The 24,236-nt window shown below is 53.5% G+C and overlaps 1 protein-coding gene across 2 annotated transcripts; it reads right to left on the bottom strand.

Moving 5' to 3' along the window:
* Window positions 1-12: 12 nt before the first annotated feature.
* Window positions 13-23,594, bottom strand: IGF2BP2 (insulin like growth factor 2 mRNA binding protein 2). 2 transcript variants are annotated; one of them, XM_053986073.1, is made up of 17 exons: window positions 23,316-23,594; window positions 22,781-22,841; window positions 12,393-12,441; window positions 11,978-12,029; window positions 11,454-11,517; window positions 9,825-10,097; window positions 6,073-6,207; window positions 5,798-5,920; window positions 5,128-5,263; window positions 4,834-4,962; window positions 4,075-4,098; window positions 3,432-3,500; window positions 3,064-3,180; window positions 2,724-2,798; window positions 2,401-2,532; window positions 1,999-2,112; window positions 13-1,570 (listed from the first exon to the last, which is right to left on the bottom strand). In XM_053986073.1, the coding sequence occupies exons 1-17, from the start codon at window positions 23,503-23,505 to the stop codon at window positions 1,475-1,477; spliced, it is 1,839 nt and encodes a 612-aa protein (XP_053842048.1). In that variant the 5' UTR covers window positions 23,506-23,594; the 3' UTR covers window positions 13-1,474. The 2 variants fall into 2 exon arrangements, with proteins under 2 accessions (XP_053842048.1, XP_053842049.1); XM_053986074.1 differs by having other exon boundaries at window positions 4,075-4,095.
* Between the last annotated feature and the right edge of the window lie 642 nt (window positions 23,595-24,236).

Raw genomic sequence — 24,236 nt, 5'->3', positions numbered from 1 at the left:
CAGAGAGCAGGCTCAGACTCTGGTTAGCTGGATATATTTCTCTTTTTTGTCGGTGTCTCGGGTTGGTTTTCACAGAACACTTTGCAGTAGAGGAAAACACGGATTCGCAGCCCACGGGAGCAGCGCTGGCACCAGCACCTCTGCTCCCATCCCTGCTCTTGCCCGTCGGCTTTCACCGCTTCCATCCCTCACCTGGATTTGCTTAAACCCTTTTTTTTTAAATTGTGTTTTGCTTTTTTTATTTTTCCCTTTTTTTTTTTTTTTTTTTTTCTTTTTAACCATTTCTCAAGCTTTCTCCGAAGGAACAGCCACTGGCTCTCGGCTTGCAGGAGACTACGGAAGAGCTCTGGGACACGGGGGATGGTTTCCTTCTTCCACCTCGCAGCTGACTTGGTCGAGATCATTTTTCCAACTCGTTTTTTTTTTATTACAAAAATAAAAAAATGCTCCAACTATCAGTTTTACAAGGCATACAAAAATCTCTAAAAGGGCAACACAAGCGCAAGGTGCTGAGGTACGAAAACCTGAGGTAGTTTTTCTCTGTGTGTGTGTGTGTGTGTGTCGGGAGGGTTATTTGGGTTGTTTTTCATTTGAAGCCAATTTTGCTGGTTGGGTTTTCCAGCCCTGGGCTGACAACCTCTTGTAAATCCATTTTTTCCACCCATTTCCCCCTCCTCTCCCTGCATCAGGGATCTTTCCCCAAAGATCCCAGTCCAAAGCGGGCAGGGCTGGTGCTGCCCATCATTTTCCACGGATGTCAGTGCTGGGCAGTGATGGAGAGAGGACAGACAGACAGAAAGGGGGGACAGAACGGATGCAAACCCCACTTTTGGAGTCCAAAGTAAAGAGGAAAAGGTGTGTGTGAAGGAGAGGAACAATTCCTACATGAGGAATCTTCTTGGCTCCTACAGGCCCTGCTCTTCTCAAAGCCCTTCAGAAACTGCTTTTTAACACTTACTTAGTATTTTTTTCCCTGCTGGCAATCCTACAGCTCTGCTCTACGGTGCATTAGAGAACCAACGAACCAGCTCCTGCCGTTAAACCTCTAGAAAAGCCTGCTTTTGCTAAAAACAAACAGCCCCCTCCCCCCAAAAAAATTTAAAAAGTGAGTTAAAAAATAAAATCTTAAAAAACTTAAAAATCGCTGTTAGTTTCGTTATTGATATATTAATTCTAAATTAACGAGCGCCACGGCCCCCCCCCCCAGGCCAGGCGAGCTCCTCCGGGGTGGAATGGGCAGGTTTGGGGAGAATTCCAAAATAAAAACCACCTCTCTCTGCCTGTGTTAGTCCAACTGACGGGGGAGCGGCGGGGAGGCGATGGAGTAAGGCGGAAGCTGCGGGATGGAGAGAGCCCCCCGTGCCACAGTTCTGCGCTGCCGGGGGGCTCGGGGCTCTTTGGTTTGTCCCCTGACCTGCTGGGGTCCGGCGGCGCTGGCGGGGGTTACATTCGTCGGGCGGTGCTGGCGGGAGCCTCACTTGCTGTGCTGCGAGGCCGCGGCTCCCTGAGCGTGTTTGTGCTCCTGCTGCTTCACCTGCTGCACGATTTCCCTGATCTTGCGCTGGGCAGTCTGGGGGAGGGCAAGAAACGGGGGTAGCCACACCAGAGCTGAGCCCCCACCAAGCACAACAGCACCACAGCTCTACAGCTTTTAACACCAGGCCGAGCATGGAAGTGATTCTGTGATGCGTGAGGATGTGCTGAAGCAAGGGTTTGGCTTGTTCTTCCATCACTCAAGATTTTGGGGTACCACCACGTCCTCGCAGTCATGAACCCAGCCTGGTTAGATGCACCCAAGTGGGATGCAGGAGCCATTCCCAGCCTGTGTCCAAGGCACAGATTTTGGCTGAATTGAGCCAATCTTTAATTTTAATGCAGACGAAAACTCCTTCAGTGCACCCTAGGTGCACAGAAACCACTCAGACCAGCTCAGGGGATGCTGTGCTTGGCAGCTTTCCTCAAACTGGGAATGTTGGGAGAGCCGTGGCCAAACCTTACCTGACTGGCAAAGAAATGCCCAATGATTTTGACGATGACCTCCTCGTTCTCGTCCGGGGTTTGGTCTCGCGGCACAATGACTTCTGCGCTCGTTAAGTTCTGCAGTTCGTTCACCTGGAGCAAATGACAGAGATCCAGGTTTTGCTGGGGAAGAGCCAAAATCCTCCACTGCTGGTGCCGCCCCAGCTCTGAGCCAGGACATGGCACCAGGCTGCTGTGGCTCACACCCTGTCCCCTTGGGATGGCTGCCAGCCAAGAGCCACCCCCAGGACACGGGGCTGGGACCGAGACATCACTGATACCACAGCACCCGGACAGAGGCAATGGGATGGATGGGGGATGGATAGGGCATGTCCAGCTCTCTATTCCCAGGGCAGGTGGGACACACACACCCTCACCTACCGTCTTGCCACCTTTGCCGATGACACGGCCAGCAGCGAAGGAAGGCACCTTGATGTGTGCTTCGAGCTTCACTTCTTCTTTCGGGTTAAAGAAGTTTTCCTCTTTCAGCTTCCCAAATATTCGCCCCTGGGCCTGGAAAGAGCACAAAAGGGACACAGAGGTGTTGGGCAGCATGCTGGAGGTGGCCTGCTGTGCCCTTCATTCCCACAGGCAATGATGTGCCAATGTCTGGCAGCCCCCTGGCACAGTGGGAACCAAAGGGATGCTCTCACCCTGTCCCTACCCATGTCCCCAAGCCAGCCCCCACCCTGTGGCCACCGCACCTTGAACTGAGCCTCAGGTGGCCCCGTGATGATCACCATGCGCTCGCTGGCATCCGGAGCTTCTGCCGGGGCGATCTGCGGAGGGACGGGGAAGGAGTGTGTGCGTGACCCCTCCTCGGGCAAGACCTCCCCTGTGTGGGATGTGTCCCCATGCAGGGACACCCCCCATGCAGAGACACCTCCCTACCCGAGCAGTGGTGACAATCAGGATGCTGCAGGAGTGGGTTTCTACCAATCTGGGGAGCAAAACCATTCACCAAGGGCTCCCTTCTCTACCCTCAGCAGTGGGAAGGGAAAACTGAGGCACAAAGCCCTGACCCAGCCCCTCATTCCCACTCACCTTGATGGAGGCACCAGCAAACCGTGCCAGCTGCTTGATGTGCTGCCCCTTCTTCCCGATGATGGCCCCCACTGCCTGCGTTGGGATGAACAAGTTCACAACCTCCTGCTCCGGCAGCTGGAAAGGGCACGGAAGAGCCAGAGGGTCAGGGCAACAGCTGGACCAGGGGGTTGCTCTCCCCTGCCAGCATTCCAGGCTTGAAGAGGTGGTGGGCTGGGTTGGGCTGAGCTGGGCTGGGCTGGGCTCTGTTGGGTCGGGCTGTGGTCCTGGCACACATTCCCTGCTTTTTGCCTGCCCTCCCACAAGGTGCCCAAGGGAAGACCTCATGGCAGGAGGTGCCAGGACACTTTTGGGGAAGGGAAACTTACGGGGTGCTGATGGGGGAAGGCGCCAGCTGCGGGGGCTCCATACAGACTCGACAGATAGGCTGAGGAGCCCTGTGGTGGGAGACAAAATGAGGGTCAGTGACATCAATGATGTCCTCAAGGTTCCAGCCCCTTCCCAAACACCCCCACCCTGACATGGGGAGCGTGTCACCACCATGAGCGACATGGGAGACACAGCGACCACCCCTCATCCCCTGAAACCCCTCCAGGAGAGTGCAGGCACATCCAAGGATGAGCTGCAGCCCAGATCCTGTGCCTATGGCACAGCACGAGGCTGGGATGGGGATGGGAGCTCCCAGTTAACCCCAGTCCCTCCCCACTGCTGCTTTTTTGGCTTTGTCCTGCTAATGTTTGTATCAGGAAAAAACATCTCCTTCTGGCCTCACCAGGGGGCTTGAAAAGGGCCACACAAAGCTTTGGGGTGAAGGACCCCACAACAAACACTGCCCTTCAGGAGACCTCTCCTGACCTCCCCATCACACCCATGAATAATTCCCAGAGCTATCTCCCAAAGGTTGTGGACACAGGCACAGCACCCTCCCTCCACAGGCTGAGAGTGACCAACCAACCCTCTTGGAGCCCTCCAGAGCCACCACACGTCCCCCACATCCTCCCAGGCACTCACCGTCCTCCTCCTCCCGCTCTGCTGCTGGCATTCCAGGGAAAGAAAACAGCACAGGTAAATTAACGCACAGCTCAGAATAAATTATTTAGGGACTAATGGAGCAGCCCACAGCGCCTCAGTGACCTGGGATGGACCTTCTCCAGCAGCACCTTGGCCATCCTGCTCTCCTGGCACTGCACCATCCCTGCCCACTGTCACCTCAGGGGTTGTGAACATCCTTGCCCAGGTTTCAGCACCCCAAGAACAAGGAGAACCCTCCCCTGTGAGGTGGGGTGGAGACTGGCACCCCACAAGCACAGCCCCTGCGGTGCCAGGGCAGGGTCCATGCTGATGGCAGTGGTTGCACAGGGTGGGCTGCTTGTTCCCTGCACACCCTGTGGCCACACCAGGGGGCTCTGGTGGCCACCAAGACTAGACCCACAGGGCACAACCCAGTCCATACCATCACAATCCAGTGGTGGGCTTGGGGTCAGGACTGAAGACCTGCATGGTTTTTCCCATGCTCTCTTCAGCGAGCAGCACCCTTGGGACACAGCCAGTCCTTAAACACTGGTGAAACCCAGCTCAGCACAACAAAGGGATGCAGATGATCTTCCCAGGGGGCTGCCACCTTCATTCCCTGTCCTCTCCACTTTGCTGCTGCGATGAGCATCCTCCCCAAAATGGCTGAGAGTCAGAGCTTCCCATGAGGTGGCTCCTACAGCTACAGCGTCCACCCCAACCCAACAGCTCCAGGCACCAGGAACATCTCACACTTACTGCAAAGGGGTGGTACGGGGTGGCAGCTGCAGCCCCTCGGGCCCCTGGGGTGGACGGCAGCATGGACAGCCCTGTGGAGAAGATGCCCAAAGCACTGAGGTTCAGTCCTGGGATCAGGTTGGCCTGCTGCTGCAAAAGGAGACACGGAGAAAGGTGTGAAAGGCGGAGGAGTACTGGGCTTCTCAGCACAGTGATGGGCGAGGCCCCACCCTTGTTGTAACGCATTGACCTCCACTCTGAATTTCTGCCTGGCCGCTGCAGCGGGAGCAGGCACGGCGGGAGGGCTGAGCTTACGTTGACGGCCACCACGTCGTTCTCGTAGGCCTCACGCAGCTTCTTCATGATCTCCACCTCGGCGTTGGAGCAGGCCTCCGTGCTGCCCTTCACCGTGATGGTGCGCTCAGGGTTGTAGATGGTCAAATCCTGCAAACTGCCCCCCGGGAAAACCCAGAGACACGGTTACATTCCTTCTTCAAGTCAAGAAAAACCCCAGGAAAACTCAAATCACAGCTGAGGGTTCCCCACGAGACAGTGTGAGAGCCACGCGCCCTCTCCCTGCCTGACACCTGGGATGAGGAACATCCACCTGGGATAGGGAATGCACACGGGAGAACACAGCTGCTCTGTTTTTTAACTCCACTGTTTGTACCATGTCGGACAGAATGGGGTGGCCTTGTGTTCACCAGGACTTCACTGAATCATTAAATCATGGAATCATGGAATGGTTTGGGTTGGAAGGGATGTGAAAATGCATCCAGTTCCATGGGCAGGGACACCTCCCACTATCCCAGGTTGCTCCAAGCCCTGTCCAACCTGGCTTGCAACATCTCCAGGGATGGGGCAGCCACAACTTCTCTGGGCAACCTACCACCCTCACAGGGAGGAATTCCTTCCCAATATCCCATCTAACCCTGCCGTCTGACCGTGGGAAGCCATTCCCCCCGGTCCTGTCACAGGAACTTACGAGGAGATGGTGATCTTTGTGCCTGTGTCCTGCTCAATCTTCTTGAGGTTGCGGCCCTCCTTGCCAATCAACCTCCCCACCAGGCTGTTGTGTGCCAGGATTTTCAAGGGAATCTCTTCTGCTCTAAAACAGATTTTTAAAAAATCAAATCTAAAGGTCCAGTCAGTCAGACAACACAGAAATTTCCAGCCACAGGTACGAAGGATGTGTTGGAAAGGAGAAGGACCACCACCACCGTTTCCCACCACGCTTTTGGCTGAGCCAGCAGCACTCACGATTTCGTTTCGTCAGCTTCCTTCTGCATGATATCCAGGATCATGCGGCACGCTTCCGAGCACCCCTCTGGCGTGGCGTGGATGGTGATGGGCTTCTCGGCAGCGCCGGCGTTCTCCTTCCGATGGATGTCAACCCTGCGGCAAAACAACCAGCAGAGAGGAGCCCCTCAGATGGCTCTGGGGTCACACAGAGGTTTTTGAGAGCTCAGGAGCTGAGGAAAACTCATTTCAACACTCGCTCAAGCTTTGGGGTGAACCTGGGTCTCAGCTGCGTCTACCATCACCTGGCTCACGCAAGCCCAGGCAGCGTTTGGTTTCGGGCGGTTTGGATCGGATTTGGACCACGTTCACCTGCAGGACCCGAGGTCCTGGAAGCTGAGGGGTGTCACAACATCAACCAATGCATAGAGGGGGCAGAACAAAACCTCAACTGGACGAAGCCCTGAGCAACCTGGTCTATCGTCTCTGACGCCAGTCCCGCTTGGAGCAGGAGACCGGATTAGAGGCCCTGCCGACCTCCGCCTCTCTGCGCACAACACCCGAGGCTGTCCAGCGACCACGTCCTTCGGGACAGAGAGCACTTACCCGTGGGCAGCGTCTGTCACGACACGGAGGCACCCGGCAACAACAGCGCTGGTACTCACGCCCTTCCAGGGGAGACCAGAAGGCTCCCGTGCGCAGCGGCAGGGACCGTGCTCTACTCCTCTGGTCCTCCCTCAGCTCATGGCGGGAGGAGGCACGGCCTCCAGCTCGCTCCTCACGCTCAACCGTACCTGGCAAAGCCCTGAGAGAGAGGGAGAGAGGAAAGCAGGGTAGGAGACTCCCGCACCTCAACCACGCGCCTTGGGCAACAGGGGGAAGAACTTTTCTGTCTTCTCCGCGCGATCCACGTGCTCTTCCCACCGGAGGGTGATGCCACGCGGCCATCCTGCCATCGGCCACCACCTTGGTGTCCCTGTCACTGCTGCAGCCAGGGCCAGATCTTCCGAGCAGGCGTGGTAGCGGCAGCTCAGCCACTCCAGAATGCTGCCAGCGCTCAGCTCCGACACGGCGGGTCCCCTCCGGCCACATCTCCGAGGTCCTGTCCCGACGGGATCATCCAGGGTGCTGCTGCACGTGCCAGGCCAAGGGCTGCGGGGCAGAGTCACCACACAGTGCCATGCTGGGACGCTGCGGGGTCCAGGTGGGTTTGCACAGGCCAACTCTTCAAGACCCAGCACGCTGGAACACGGACGGTGGAAGGGGAGCAGCTGGGCGAGCTTTCCCTGAGGGAAGGGCAGGGCCAACCCTGACCACTCCAAAGGGACCCCAGAGCGGTTCCATCCAAGCACCGAACAGGGAGAGAAGACAGTGTCATTCCCTTTGTAGGCTCCATCTCTCCAGATCTCCCGTGGCTTCAGTTGGTGCTCCCAGCCACGGAGCTCCCTCAGGTTGGCCTGGAGGATCTGTTCCCAGCAGGTACAGGGACACTTGCTGCCACTCCTTCGCCAGGGACAGAGCGAACACGTCATGACGGCCACATCAGGTGATGACAGACCACGCTGATGCTCCCAACGCAGGGGGAATTGATGAGGAATCCCAAGAAACCCCACAGATGGGAGCCACACAGCTCCTTAGACCCATGAGCAGCTGAGGCCGGTGGAGAGCAGAACACAGCTGAGCCTTCACATCAGAGAGGGACCAAGAGCCCCAGAAGTGCTGAATGGAGGCACCGAGGTGATGAGGACCTTGGACAAGCCTTAGAAAGGGGCAGAAGCCAGGTTCCTGGCTGACCAACCCATCCCACGTCTGGATGTGTGGGCATGAGCTCACTTGCCAGAGAGAAGGGATGCCAGGAAGGGGCCGTGCTTCCAGGCACGTCCCACCCCGGAGAGCTGGAGAAGGGAGAGCTCTGGAGCTCCCAGCACATCCCAGTGCCACTGCTGCACTGCTCCAGTCCAACAGGAGGACGGAGAAGGGGACTTTCAGTGCCTTCACCCCATCACCAGGTGCTGCAGGGAGGGATGACCAGGGCTGGGGGGACAGAGTTTGCCTACGGTGCAGCAGGAAAAGCCTCCAAGAGACCTTATGGGGGGCTGGGAATGCTTCAGGGAGTGGTTGCCATGAGGGACAGCCTTCTCCAGGTGGACAATACAGTGTGCCTGTAGGGTTATCCCGGTCCCATTGCTGCTGGGTAGCCATGATCCTCTCCTGGAGGTCCAAGGGCTGTGGAAGGTCACTTCGTGGGGTGGGCTCTTAGTCTAGGTTTCTTCATGGAAAAAGATGGCTCAGCCTGGGGACAGTTTTGTCTCCTGGGGCTCAGAAACATCTTTGGGATCTCTGTGTGTGGAACCAAGAGTGAAATCCAACGTGACCAGAGGAATCCAGAAGCCAACATTGCTCTGGGGAGGAGCAGGGGCCGAGCAACAGGATGCCACCCTCAGATCATCGCCGGCAGATGAGGGTGGCCTGGGCAGGGACAGAGTGTGAGATGACACCCAAAGCGAAGGACAGGGGCTCCTGTGACTGCCTGGGATGGATTCTTGAGGTCCCCTTTGCCCAAGCCTGAGCAGAGGTAGTGCCTCACTGTAGGCAGGGCAGGAGAGGACAGAGCACTGAGCAGGACCTTCCTCCACGGCACCAAATCTTCAGGGCAGGCACACAGAGCCACCCCACAAGGAGGGACAATTCAGCGGCAGAAACTGCTCCAAGCAACAGCATTTGGTTTCATGGCTGGGAGAAACTGGCACCTTCCCACCTTCCTTGTTAGGCTCAGGGCTTGGAAAGGGCAAATTGCATTCTTGGGTGGTGAGGACACAGCTACAACTGCTGCTCATCCCACCAGGACTCACCTGGAGAAGGGCTTGCAGCCAACCAGGATCTGCTCACGGCTACCAGGTGGCCACGCCCTGGGGCGAGCCAGGCTCCAAGAGCTCCTCTCCCTAACTCCTCTGCCCCCTTTCCGTACAAACCTCTTCCTACCAACCCAGCGCCAGGGTTTGGCTCCTCTTTCTACCTCCAGCCACACTACTACCAGAGATTTGCCTCTAAAAACTCCTCTGAGAACTAGGATGCTCTGGGACAGGAGTCCTACGTCCCATGGGATCACCAGGTTCAGGATGATGACCACAGGAGAAGACAGCTTTGGGTTAAACACAAACACACCTGGGCAGGAACAAACCATGCAGGAAAACCATGCAGATAATGAGCAGTGAGATCAGGAGAATAGCAACAAGAGAAACATGGAAAACTTTGGCAAGACAACTCCACTTTTTGTTGTTTTTTTTTTTTTTCCTTTTTTAGCTCAAAAATAAACACGTTAATAGCTAAAACAGGCTTCAAACAGTTACAAAAGCCCATCCTTCTCGTGGCAGTGCTCCCACAGTGTCCCTTTCCCCTCAACAGCCCTAGCCCATATGGGATGTTGCAGGATGAGCAAATCCCAAGAACAAAGACCACTGCACTGAGGATTCACCTTTAGGATTTTATCCCCAAACTTGCCGTTTCTCCCCTAAAGCCTCATCCCCAGCTGTTTTCATGAGGCTTTAGGAAGTCATTCCGGGCCTTTTCCAGTGGGCATCCCCCTCTTGCCGCACCCAGACCACCCTGGCCAGCAGGAATGGTTTAGCACCTGAGCTCTGCCACCACCCCCTGAAGGCTGCACCCCAAGAAATCAGCAGTGGCTGGCACGCCAAAGCCCCCAGTGCAGGGAGAACCCGAGCTGGGACCTACAGCACCCTAGGGAAGGAAACAAAACCATTGGAAGTACTTACTTGGACTGGGTTTGCTTAGTAAGGTTCTTTATGGTCAAGCCCTCCTTTCCTATGATCGCACCAACAAACTGCGTGGGCACCAGCATCCGCAGTGGGAAATCGAGCTGTTTGGGCTGCGAGGAGCCCCCCGGGGAGGAGCCCCGCTCCCTGGAAGAGTGGCCCCCGCGGCGGGATCGCTGGGGGGGCGGAGGGGAGCTCACCTCTTCATCCGGGATGTAGGAAATCTTGAAGGAATAGTTCTCAAACTGGTGGTCGCTCAGCTTCTCTATTGCTCTGTGAGGCAGGGAGATGCAGGGGGTGGTGAGGGGCTCCCCGGGGATACCTCCAGCACTCCCACCTCACCTAGAACATTGTTCCCAACTTGCATCTTCCTCCCTCCCCAGTCTGGAGAAGGTGGCCACGGGAAGACAGAGCCCCACACTTTTCCCACGAGGAGCAAGCTCCGTAACCTGGTGGGATGTCATCCCCTTCCACGTGGGTCATGCCAAAGCTGGCACATGACTTTTCCCCCCAGCAGAGGAGGGATGGCAGCCCAGGGACCTGCCCCTCCACCTGGGCAAAGTCCTTGCCTGGAGCTACCACGCAGCATGGGAACGGTCTCACAGGCTCTGTGGACATGGCAAAGGTGACAGAGTGGCTCCGAGCCACCACTGCTGCTCCAGGGAGAAGGATGCAGCAGGTGGTGTCCCCTCTGTTGGGAACCCCAACTCCCTTCCCAGGTGGATGAGGCTGGGAAGCAGCACCTGGACTCTTCACCCCCCAAGCCCCTCCTCAGCAGTGATGTTTGGCCATGCTGGCGTCTGCCATGACCCTGCTTGGCTTCAGCTTTCCCTGCTCCTACCACATCCCACTGCTGCTGCTGACAGATCACAAGCAGATCCTTGCCAGGCCTGAATTCCACATCCTCTGAGGAATTCTACAGCTTCACCATCCTTTTCCTAAGTCCAAAAAAGCCTCTTATCCCAAAGCATTAAGCACTGCTGTGTTGGGGAAACTCTTTGTCTTCCTTTATTGCCACATCTCCCAAGACCATGGTGGGATTTTTGGGGCTGTCTGTGCAGGACCAGGATTTGGACTCAATGATCATTGTGGGTCCCTTCCAGCTCAGGGGATTCCATGATTCTAAGACACTCATGTCATGTTTATCTGTGGCCCACAGCACATCCAGCCAAGGCTGGAGGCACAAGAAGGATTCTCCTCTGCCCTCCTGGACCAGAGATCACTGTCCCCATCTCTATCCTCACTTATCCAATGCCACGATGGCTCAACTCAGATGGGAAGCTTGGCATCAGCAAATGGACTCACAAAAGCTCCTTGTTGCCCGGGATCTGCTCTTGATCATAGAAAAACACCCTGGCCACTAATAATAATAAGCTCACTACTTACTGGCTGGTCTCCAGCACAGAGCTGAGGTCTCTACAAGCCTCAAACAAAATGTTTTGCTTGGAACCATGCTTCCGCTTCTGAAATTACCCCTAATTTGTACTGCCCCATCTCCCATGCCAGGGGAGAAGGCAGAGGACAGCCCAGTGGTGGGCCAGCTTAGAGAAGCCTGGAAGATACCTGGGATTCCTTGGGAAAGCTGGCATGCTGTGAAATCATGGGCAAACCAAAACAAACCCCACTCACACTTTTGCCTCCTCCTTCGTGGCGTAGGTCACGTTGACAACGGCAGTTTCTGTGTCTGTGTTCACTGCGGGGAGCAAGAGAGGCAGAGTTGGAGCAAGGATGGGAGGAGGGAGATGCCTGTCCCATGGCACACTGAGCACCCTGTGTTTTCCCCCAGCACAAGGACTGGGCTGGATCCAAGGCTGGATCCAAGCAGAATGCAAGGCTGGACATCCCCGACCCACCGGTGGATCCTAAGCTACACTCAGCTCATTTTTGCTTGCAGGGATAATCGTTTTTCCAATTTTTTTCAGGGACCAGGAACATTCCTGGGAATGGTAGATGGATGGCTCACATCATCCCACCACTGGACAGGTGGGTCCACCTCCACCAGCAGGGTTTGTGTCCAAAACCCATTTCAGACCACTGCTGCTGGTCTGGTTATCCAAAGAGGTTACATCCCAGTGGGCTTCCTGCAGCCTGGGTGAAGCTGGGAGCAGCAGTGGGAATTTTGCAGGGATGAGGACCACGCTGGACCATCTTACCTTGCTCTACATTCTCCACCGTGCCGTACTGAGCTAAGAGGCCATCCAGCACCTGGGGACAGAGCAGCAAACCAGGCAAGTGAGGCCCCAAGCAGGCAGGGCAGGAGCCCACTCCACCCACAAACACCCTCCAGCACCACCCACCTGCTCCAATGCCTCCACCCACCTGCATCCCATCATCCCAAAGCTGACCCAGCACTCAAAGCTGGCTCACAGCTCTGCTACCCAAAAGCAGGCAGGAGCTGGAGCCCAGTTCATGCTCCTTCCTATGGTTACTGGGAAGTTAAAGGGTGGCCCATGTGCAGACCATGTGCTCCAGCAGCATAGCTCGTGGATCCTCGGGTAGTTTGGGGCACAGCTTGTGCTGCTGGAGAAGGAGATGAACGGGATGTTTTTGGGATCAGCCATTCCTTACCTCCCACTGTAGGTGGGGAGGGATGTTTCGGATCTGGATCTTCCTGCTCCTGCAAAGACAAAGCCCTGGGTTAGGGTCTGCAGGCACATCACAGCAGAGGGAAAAGCCTCTCTGGGAATCAGACAGCAGCTGTTGACAGCTTCCCAAAGCATCCCACTTCCCCACACTGAGCCAGGGCAGCTCATCCCCAGGGAAGGCCATTTCTCCCAGCCATGCCCTGGTCACCACTGGGGCTGAAGCTCTCTCTGGAATGCTCCCTCCTCATGCTGGCTGTCAGGTTTCCAAGGAAACCTCCTGAAAGGAGCCTCTGCAGAGCCATGACCACACAGGGATGCATGGACAGCCCTGCCCACACTGCTCTGGGCTGGGAACAGGACCCCCAGCCCTGCTATACCTTGAGGGGAGCTCTCCAAAAGTACATTGAGCTGAGACACACCACTTCCCAGCAACGTGGGGCTGCTTTCCTTGGGGAAATCCAAATAAATATCCTTGTAAGCCCAAGCTTGGAGATGGCCAACACACCCAGCCTTGTCCAGTGGCACTTCCAAACTCACATGACAACATGGCTCACTCCCAGCCTGGTCATGGTTCCATTCCCAACCTGGACATTCCCTGGTTTCATTCCCAACCTCGTTACGGTCGCATTCCCAAACTGTGGTTGCATTCCCAAGCTGGCCATGGCTTCATTCCCAACCTGGCTGTGGCTGCACAGGAAGCCCTGCCAAGGCTTCCCAAGGGTAACAGCCCCCAGACATCTCCCCAGCCTGGCTGTGAGATGTGCTTGGGCAGTGAGAAGTTCTGACACAGCTCAATCCATGGAGGATCCAGCCGAGCCACGAGCCACCCTGTTGTCATAAGGTAGGAAAATCATAAAGAAAGGCTTCATAAAATCAAGCCTACTCTCCTTGTCAGGGTAGCCCTTTGCAAGTTCCCATGTGAAAACAATCCTAGTGAGAGCAATTCATCAGCATAACAATCTATTCCCAGGTGAAAAACAACTAACACCTGTATAAACTGTTTTTACACTCTTAGAAAAATGAAAACCTTCTCTCACAAACAACTTTTCCTACATCGGGAGTTTGAGTGACCAATCAATACAGAATAACAACTTGTTACTAACCAATAAAGAAATTGGCAAGAAAACTACTGACCAATTGGGAGTCCCACACAAAGTCTGTAAAACTGTATTAAAAAAAGTTATGTGAATAAAGAATGGCATTTCCATGAAGAAAATGGAGTCGCACGTGATTTATTCCAGCACCACCCAGATGAGCATTCCCAATCCTGCCTGGAGCCAGTCAGCTCTGACCACAGCACCAGGGATGGCTTTCCTGACCAAGCCACCCGCCCAGCACACAGAGCCAGGTTTCAGGAGCTGAGCAGCTGCTGGAAGTTGGTTTTGTGACATTTTCCTTTTCCCTGGATCAGTTCAAGGAGGATGCTTGGAAATACAGGTGCCACCAGCCTGAGAGTTCCATGGGAACACAGAGGCGGCCCCAGCTGATGGCCAGCAACACCCAGGGGTTTTGGGCCAAATCCTGCAGGACAAGGAGGCAGGAGGAGGTGGAAGAAGACATCAACAACCTGATCCCACCAGGAATCTTCAACCATTGGGAAAGAAGACCTTCCAACTCTGGTCCCTGCTCTCACAACTCATTGCACGGACAAACCCTGAGCCCCTGACAACAATTTTGGCAGATAGAGTTCCTCTGGTAATTTGGGGCCAGACATCAGGGCCAGTGAGGAAAAGGCAGGGAAAAAGATGTTTTTTGAGATGTGGGCTGTCAGGGCAAGACAAACCCCACAGCTCATCCCATGAGAAGGACCGTGGACAAGCAGGTGAAACCACCAGGGAGCCTGGTATCCCCTGGGGTTGCTCAGCCACAGTCAGTGGGACAACAAAGCCTGTGCTGGCATCCAGCTGAGCAGGTGTGCTCAGGAAAAGGCTCCTGTCCCCAGCTGCCACTGGGGATTTCACAGCTGGGAATCCCAGAATCCCTGCGAGGGGAGGAGCAGGATTTGTCCTATCCCACCCCCAGCCATGCCCACCCAGGCCAGGAAGGAGGCAGGAAGGAGGACCTGGCCCAAGGAGAACCTGCTCTGTTCACCCGAACAGAGCCTGAACCTTTCTCCTGCCCTTGTCACCCGTCCGTGGCCAACGCTGTTCCCAGTATGAACGTCCCGCGGGGACCACTGCAGAAAATGGGGTGCTGTTAAAACCCACCAGCATTTCCCAGAGAGTTTATTTTAAGATGCCCAGGTCCTGCCTGGATACTCAGCTGCCAGGAGACTGCTCCTGCCTGCTCCAAGAGACACACCTCCTCACTCCTGAGATGATGCGAGGCCAGAGTGGCTGAACAAATCCCAGCGAGTCCCAAACCATCGGAGAGAGCCGGACACGCTGCCCAGTCACCCCCACCACCTCCCAGACCCAAACCCACCTCATCCCAAGGCGCCACTGCTCAGCTCCAAGCCAAAGCATCACCACAGCCACGCTCCTCTCCCAGTGTGGGATGCCTGGGATGCCCCAGGCTGGATCACAGAAGAGCTGCTCTCCATTTGGGGTTCATTTGGCTCAGCCCACCTGTCACCAAAGCCCAGGAGCCCAGGGGACACAGAGCACTAGGAAGGGGCACATCCAAGAGAAACCAGCACAGCAGCTGGACACGGTCCCTTTGCCACTCCTGGAAAAGCCCTGCCTTGAACTGAATTGCTCCAGGGCCATAATTTCCCTACTCTTCTGCCAAGGGAGGTGCCAGGGGAGAAGGCAGAGCAGCCCTGGTCTCCCCAGGTGCTGCCTAATCCTCCTGGTCCACCTCCCAAAACACCCCAACAGAAAGATCACAGCAGGTGTCACATAAACCCACTTCCCAACAGGACATGACAGCATATTCCCACTTCCAACATCTATCCAAACCAGTGCAGAGCACCTAAAGACACCCAAAGGGCACTCAGGCTTCAGCTCCCGTGGGCAGGATTCCCAGCAGCTCAGCATCACCACTCAGCATTTAAGATAAGGTTATTATTCCTACTGGGTGTGCTTATGGCTCTTGTAACTCCACACCTGGTTGAAGCAGTGCTGGGCCACACACAGCCATCACTGCTGGAGCCATGGACGTACATCTAGAGCCATGACAGATGGATGAGTTATTCCCAGGGCTAGGGCATGGGCCATTCTTCACCAACACCACTCCCAGAAGAACTCTGTGGCAGAAATCCCCTTTATTTTGATTTTTGTTTTTATTTTAGTTCCATTTTCCCCTTCTCTCCCAAACCCCAGGGACTGACCCCAGGGCACGCACAGTATGCCAGCACAGGAGCTCATGATGGCCATGTTTCACCCACCCTGTTTTGCAGCAGACCAGTGGGAATTTAAGGAATGAAATAAATCCTAATAACCAGATGGGGGAAAAACACTCAACTGTGTGATGGAACTGGCACTGCTGTAGTGAGTGCCCTGAGATAACCTGGAGCGCTGCAGCCCTCTGGCTCTTCCCTCCCTTCACACACCCACCTCGCTGCCTCAGCAGCTTCAAGGGCTGATGAAACCAGGTTCACCTGCTTTTTTCCCTTCTAAATTGATCCCAAACTAGTCCTGCTCACCTCCTGCTCGAGGAGGAAGCAGCTCCCCCACCCCAGAGCAGGGTTTGGGTACCGCGAGCTGCCGGCAGCACAGGGAGGATTGAGCAGTGAGTGAGGAGGTAAAGTGGGCTCATGAAATAATCCAGAATGGAGCTGGGTGTCCTCTCACCCATCCATCAGAGCAGAACCGTGGGGCTGGCATCACAATCCTGCAGGGAAAGGGGATGGAAAACCCCCAGCCACCCATGCCCTGCCAGCATCACCACTGCCACGCGCCTGCTACCTGCACTTGCTGAAATCATGCAGTAAAACAGGAAAGCCTTAAAACTTGGGGCTTATTCCCCAGGATCAGGAGGATTGAGGGGGTTTTGGCACAATCCCCCCTTTTCCAGCATGGCTCCCAGGGAAAGAGTGGGTAACAACCCCCTCGAAATCCCGGGACACAGAAGGACAAGAATAAAAATGTCATGAAGTTGTGAAATGGGAATGAGCCAGCAACTCCCTGCCCAACATCCACAATCCCTTCCTGGATTTTCCCTGTTGGCCCCATGAATCACCCCCCCCATCCCTTAGTGAAGGTGAAGCTCCAGAGGGGCTTTGTCTCCCATAAGAATTTGGGAACTAGAAACAAGCTGGCTTCAATATAAGCTCTATAATGTAATAATAAAACCTCAAAAAAATAATCCAATAATAAAATAATATAGCAATATAATGCTATAGAGTAATATCATACAATAATATAGAAAAATAATATATAATGGTATATCATTAATACAATGGAATATAAGGGATGGCTTCAGCACTCTCTGCCCTAAAAAACACAGATTTTTTCCTACCCCTGCTTTGTAATATCTTACTATAATAAAGCTTAAAGGGATTTTATCACCTTCCACCTCAGATCAGTGCTGAGGGCAGAGAAAACACACTCTGCAACCTCCTGTTTTCCATAAAAATCAATTTTCAAGAGAACTGGGGGAAAAAAAGCAAAGAGTAAACATGCTGAAAACCCAGTGGGGGCTCTACCTGCTTTATGAAATGTTTGTTCCAGGCAAGAAAACATCTACAAAAAAATGATTCCCATCATCAGGCAGGGACCAAACTCTGTCCCAGCTGAATTTCCCAGACCCAGCAGCTCAGAGCCTGAGCCAGCCTGACCGGAGGGGGAAGGAAGTGGCTGCTGGATTTGTGATTGCTCATTATTATATATATTTTCTGCATCTATTGGGGCTGTCCTGGAGGAGTTTTGCTGTCGCCCAAGCCCACCCAGCAGCGGATCCTGCGGAGCAGCAGCTCCGTGAGCGCTGGGTGAGCATTAAAGGGCTGCCCCAGTTTCCACCAGTTGCCAGGAGCGTGGAGGCTGCGGCTGCTCCAGTTCCCCTCCCGGCCCGGGGGCTTTGCTCTTAAAGAATTAAAATCCCTCGTTGGGAAAGGCCTGGGCAGCACCGGAGAGCTCCAGCCCCGTGCGTGGATCAACAATGGGGATGGACGGGAATCGCGGCCCATCTGTCACCGCCCCGGCGGATTAACGGGGGGAAAACAAAAGGGTGCGGGAGAGGAGGGGGGAAAGGAGAAGGTACAAAAAAGGAGGGAAAAAAAAAAAAGGAGAGGGGATAAAAAGGACGGGAAAATAGATAAATGGAAAGGGTGGGGGGATGGAAAGAAGGGGGGAAAGAAAGAAAGAAGGGGAAAAGAAGGAAAAGGGATAAAAGACAAGGGGAAAAGGAAGGAGGAAAGGAAGGTGGGGAAAAAAGAAGGGGGAAAAGAAGAGTGGAAAAGAAGAGAGGGGAAAAGGAGAGAGAGGGGGAAAAGGAAAGGTGAAGAGGAGGAAGGAAGGGAGGAAGGGAGGAAGGGAGGAAGGGAGGGAGGGAGGGAGGGAGGGAGGGAGGGGAGGGAGGAAGGAAGGAAGGAAGGAAGGAAGGAAGGAAGGAAGGAAGGAAGGAAGGAAGGAAGGAAGGAAGGAAGGAAGGAAGGAAGGAAGGAAGGAAGGAAGGAAGGAAGGAAGGAAGGAAGGAAGGAAGGAAGGAAGGAAGGAAGGAAGGAAGGAAGGAAGGAAGGAAGGAAGGAAGGAAGGAAGGAAGGAAGGAAGGAAGGAAGGAAGGAAGGAAGGAAGGAAGGAAGGAAGGAAGGAAGGAAGGAAGGAAGGAAGAGGAAGGAAGGAAGGAAGGAAGGAAGGAAGGAAGGAAGGAAGGAAGGAAGGAAGGAAGGAAGGAAGGAAGGAAGGAAGGAAGGAAGGAAGGAAGGAAGGAAGGAAGGAAGGAAGGAAGGAAGGAAGGAAGGAAGGAAGGAAGGAAGGAAGGAAGGAAGGAAGGAAGGAAGGAAGGAAGGAAGGAAGGAAGGAAGGAAGGAAGGAAGGAAGGAAGGAAGGAAGGAAGGAAGGAAGGAAGGAAGGAAGGAAGGAAGGAAGGAAGGAAGGAAGGAAGGAAGAAAGGAAGAAAGGAAGAAAGGAAGAAAGGAAGAAAGGAAGAAAGGAAGAAAGAAGAAGAGAAGGAAGAAAGAAAGAAAGAAAGAAAGAAAGAAAGAAAGAAAGAAAGAAAGAAAGAAAGAAAGAAAGAAAGAAAGAAAGAAAGAAAGAAAGAAAGAAAGAAAGAAAGAAAGAAAGAAAGAAAGAAAGAAAGAAAGAAAGAAAGAAAGAAAGAAAGAAAGAAAGAGAGAGAAGGGGGGAAGAAGGTGGGGGAAAAGGGGGGAATGAAGGGAAAAAGAAGAGGGAAAAGAAGAGGGGAAAAGGGGGAAAAAGAAAGGCAGAGAAAAAGAAAAAAGAAAGGGGAAAAGAAGACGGAGAAAAGAAAGGGGGAGAAAAGAAGAGGGGGGAATAGGGGAAAGAAGAGGAGAGGAAGAAATGGGAAGAAAATAATGCGGGGGAAGAAGGAGGAAAGAAAGAGGTGGAAAAAGAGCTGGGGAAGAATGGGAGGAAAAAGAAGGGGGAAAAAGAAATCAGGGAAGGGAAATGTGGGGAAAAACCAGGGAGGAAAGAAGGGATAAAATATTAATGGAAGCAAAGACCTGCATGGAAAGGAATCTAAAGAAAACCAAAACTCAAAGACCACCAACTCCCAGTTCACCCACACCTGCAAATAAAAAATAAAATAAAATAAAATAAAATAAAATAAAATAAAATAAAATAAAATAAAATATAAAACAAGCACTGGCGTCACCCCTGTCCAGAGCCAGTGCTGGAGTCTGGGAAAGGAACAGTTTCAAGGGGATCCTCCTGGCCAGCTCCATTGGGAACAGCATCCCAGACCTATGGGAAACTGGGCACACATCCAGTGGGCAGCAGGAGGGGGATTTCCCAACCTGGATGTGACCAACATTGCCCTGACAACTTCATATGTATGTCTATATATTAAAAAAAAAAATAAAATATATATATATATATATATATATATATATATATAAAGTCTCTCTTTGTACATAAATATGTCCTTTAAAATTTTATACATTATATAGAAATATTTTGTGTATTTTATGTAATTTAGTATCTTTATGTGAATGTTTCATATAAACATGCATAAATATAGAATCATAGAATAGTTTGGGTTTGAAGTTTAGTGCTCATCTAGTCCATACATATCATAGAAAAATAGGTATTAGAAGTATATTTTTATACTTATAAAATATACATATGTACCTTTTATATAGTGTCTTTATACATGTAATATCTTTTATTTATATCTACATAAAAGATGCCAAATACTTTAAACACACCACTATACATTATTAATTTGTATCAATATGTAACATATTAAAAGTTTTTAAATGTATCTCTTGAAGGATACAGGATTACGACTGAGAGCAGCCTCACTTCTAGCACCCCAAATTCAATTTTCTGCTCCCAGGAGCATTTCCAGACACACGTGGGGAGGTTCCAGGGGCTTTTCCTGGCAAAGCAAAGGGAATTCCTCTCTGCTAATTAAGCAGCTCACTAACGACGAGCAATTATTGATAAGGAAAGCAAAGATGGGGTGTCAAGAGGAAGAACAAAGGGCTTGGATATTTATCCCATGCTTTAACACCACCAAAATTTCTGGGTTGAAAAACACAGGGAAATAAGTAAATAACCAATAAAGCAAAACCACACAGAAATGAGAATTGAATTGATGCTCAAAAGAGAATTATTTAAAGGTAATTATTTTTGAAACAGGAGAAAGTGCCATAAAATCACCCCCAGCAAAGCCACTCAGGCAGGCACAGGCACTGCTCCCCCTCCAACCACCTTTACCTGGAACAAAACCACCCAAGTTTTAGACATAATAAGGTATTTGTATATAATCATTTAATATTACAGTGAATTCCAGGCTCCACTCACTGCTCTTCACATCTCCGTCGTGCTTTCCTTTCTCATTTCTGACAATTACGGCACAAGCACAAATTAAAAGACACCTTCACAACCAAAACCCTCCAAATTTGACTGTTTTGGGGACAATAACTGGAGCTCTGCTACTTTTTAAACTCCTCATATTAATACAATTTTGTATAAAAGTAAGCACTGGGTTAGCTGAGTTTTACTTCCCATTTTTCACATTTTTATTTTTCTAAAATGCTCTTTCTTTATATAACTTTGTTTGTTCTTTCTTTTCTATCTTCCTTTTCCATTAACATGATTTTTTTAAGATTTTAGGAATACACAACCAATCTTTAAGGAGGAAGATGCTTGTTACTTTCCCCACGGCCACGCTCCAAAAGCAAAATACTCTTGGAGTGGGATTGCTTCAAGCAAATAAAAGTATTCCCTGCTCCTGCAGGGAATAAAAATTGAAAATGTTGGTTAAAATATAAAGTGATTTTTTTTCTTTAATTCCCCAAAGCACAATCCAACATATACAAGGGTAAAAAAAAAAAATGGTGAGGCTGTTGGATACTTCCTACAGGAGCCCAGACCACTGGGATGGCAGCAGAAGGGCTGATTTTAAACCTGTGGGATGTGACTCGATGGGCTGGGCAGGATTCAGGCTCCTTCCCACCACTGTCACATTTAATTCCTGCCTTCGGAGAAACAGAAACAACCCCTCTGCCAGCACCTCCCCTCGAGGAATTCCCTTCCCTACTTCCCATGGTCAGATGTCCCAGGGGTTTTCCAGCCAGTTCCTTATCCAAATGTATTTATATGTATAATAATCTATTGATGGCAGAGATCTGTATGAGATTTTAATGTAAAAATTAAGCGTTCAGGTGAAGTCGGGCACAGAGGGAAGCGCCGGGCATCGGCACCTCCTCACATCCCCGTGACGCAGGAGTGCCAAGGGATGAGAGCCAACCCAGCTCGGCTTCTCCAAACCAATAACCCCAAATTCATTTCAGTAACTGGGGGATTTTTACCATTTCACTCCTTGAAATCCCAGCATCTCTCCAGGACTCAACCCCAACCATAAAAATTGGATTTTCTACAAATGTAAAGGTGGGGGGGGGGGGAATAAACACGACCACGTGAGGCTCCGTCCCCTGCCAAAAATCACATTACAAAAATAAAATCTATAATCTACTGAATCAAGGCACAGCCCCCCAAACTGGGGATATTAATATAAATTAGCAGGATATATTTTTTGAGCTGGGCATAAAAAGACACCAGTTTAAATTAGATCTCAATAATTGGAAGAAACTTGGGAATAGAAAACTTGCAGCCAGTTGAACAGAGAGCGATGTAAAATAAATCAGTATTTATTTCTGGGCCGGTTAAATGGCTTTTTTTTAAATTTTAAAACTTGGGAGGAAAAGCAGGCGCACCCCAGCCCCGAAGGAGAATTTAAAGATGAATTCCTTGTTTACATCCCCTGCTACATGGTAAAGGTCGAGCCCTGGCTCTGTACTATCGCCCCAAACTCCCAATTTCTGGCTCCATCCCTCTTCTAAAGTCACCGCCAGCCCAACCTGAGGCTGCTGCAGAGGTTTAGCTCAGAAATACCACACCTGGGGATGTCTGGGGGGCTCGTTTTGATGGGTTTTTGAAGGTAGGGAGTGTGCGATCCCTGCCGAAGACGAAATCCCACTCCAGCACACGTGATGCCGGGCACGAGCCATTCCCCCCCCGTAAGCCTCAATTACACAACAGCATTTCCAACCCCCCCGTCATTTCCAAATTAATACCCCAGCAGCAATCCCGGGCCAAATCCGTACCCCACCTCCCGGCCCAGGCCAAGCCTCCGCGCCAAGCGGCGCCAAATTACCCGCCTGGAGCAGCCCATGGGGTTTTTTTGTTCCCTTTTATCCTGACACATGACGGGGGGGAATAAACCTCGGGATGAGGCTACGCCACACGGTCCCGGGGTTTGTTTTCCCTGCGGAACGCGTGTGCCCATCAGCCCGGCCTCGGGCACCTGATGGAAATGAGAGGGCGCGCTCGCCGCGATACGTTAAATAGAAAACGCTTCGGGTTTTGGGGTTCTCCGGCTGGATAAAGGGGGGACGAGATGTTTGGAGAGGGAACATTGATTAATTACCGACTAAAAATAACGAGGCTTAGGGTGCGGGTGGCTGCGCTGCTGGGGAAACCTCCGTCCACGCCGCGGAAAGTGGGAGGAAAGGGGTTTTCTCGTGTTTTCCTGCTAAATAAGCGGCTGTTTTCCCCGGGAGCGGTGGGGAGCGTGGGAGAGGGGGCATCACGGGGGTGCCCACCCGTGGGAACGCGGCCGTGGGCCGGTAGCTCCTTCCCACCCCGCTCTGCGCTCCGGAGCGAAAGTAAAACCGACGGGGCTCCCCCGCCCCCCCCCCGTCCCCCGCATCCCAGCTCCCGGAGCGCCCGGCGCGCCCCCCGTCCCGCTGGGATGGAGACAGGCATCGGGGGGAGTCCGGGGGTGACGGCGCGGGGTTACCTGAGCTTTTTGGGCACGGAATAATCCACTTCCATCACTTTGCCGTGCAGCTCCACTTTCCCTGCGGAGACAGCGGGGCGCTCAGCATCCCCCCGGGATGGGGCAGAGCAGCATCCCCCCACCAAATCCCGTCCCACCCCATCCCACCCCATCGGATCCCACCGCATCCCAAACCCCCGGCCCTCCCGGGCTGTCCCCGCGCCCCCCGCACCCCCCGGCCCCCCGGCCCCCCCCGCTCGGCGCCCCCGGGGAGTTGGGGTTGGGCACCTCGTAATCGGGTCCCCGGGGGGCCGCGGGGGGCGGCGGGGCGGCGGGGCGGGGGGCGCCGCGCCCCGGGGGCTCCCAATAAAATCGGAGAAAAAAATCAGCGAAAAATAGAGGCGAGGTCGGGAAGAGCCGGGGCGGGAGGAGGGAGGGAAGGAGGGAAAGGAGGGAGGGAAGGGGGACCGGGAGATGCCCGGGGAGGGGGCGGCGGGGGGGGTGATGAGGGGGGTCGCGGGGGGGGATGCGGGGGGCGCGGGGGGGGGTCGCTCACCCGAGAGGGTCTCGATGGCCCGGATGGCCCAGTTTTGGTCCGGGTAGTCGACGAAGGCGTAGCCGGACTTGAGGAGGACCTGGCCGGGCAGGGGCAGCTGCCGCTCCCCGAAGAGCTGCCGGAGGTCCTGGGCGGTGGCGGCGGGGCTGAGGTTGCCGATGTACAGCTGGTTCATCCTCCGGCGCCTCATCGGGAGCCCCCCGGGCTCCTCCCCGGGAGCCCCCCCGGCTCCTCCCCTCCCGGGAGCGGGACGGACGCGGGCTCGGGAGGGTCCCGCTCTGCGCCACCGGCCCCGGCCCGGCGGAGCCTCCGACAGCGGCGGGCGGAGCCCGGCCCGGCCCGGCCCCGGGGCCGCCCCGCGGGGGGGCAGGTGGAGCCGCCAGACCCCCGCGGGGACGGGATGGGATGGGCTGGGGGGACCGGCCCTGTGCCCCCGCCCTTCTGTACGGGAACCCACCGCAGCCCAGCGCTCCGATCCCTCTGACCTGGAGCCCCCCCGCACCTCCAACCGCTCTGCCCTGGAACCCATTGAACGCCATTCCCCCTGAACGCCGCACCCTGTCATCGCCCCCGAGCCCTCTGCCCTGCACCCCACCGTACCCCATCACCCCCAACCCCTCCCTCTGACCTGAACCCACCCCCTCACACCGTTTCAACCCCTTTGCCCTGGAAACCACCACAGCCCAGCACCCCCAACCCTTCAGGAGCTCCTTCAGGGAGAGGAAAACCGTTTCACTCAGGAACCAAAGAAAATAAATAAATAAATAAATAAGAAATGCATCTTTAAATGTATATATTTATCTACATGATTGCTTAATACAATTAAAACAAATACACAAACATGATAAATAATATCAATAATATTTTTTTCAATGCTTTTTTTGGAAAACAAGAATGTGTGAACCCTTCCCAAGCCAGATC

This window comes from Vidua macroura, chromosome 10 (assembly GCF_024509145.1).
Source record: "Vidua macroura isolate BioBank_ID:100142 chromosome 10, ASM2450914v1, whole genome shotgun sequence".
In the NCBI taxonomy this organism is placed as follows: domain Eukaryota; kingdom Metazoa; phylum Chordata; class Aves; order Passeriformes; family Viduidae; genus Vidua; species Vidua macroura.
Note: the sequence above shows the minus strand (reverse complement) of the source record. Positions and strands in the feature narration are given on the sequence as shown.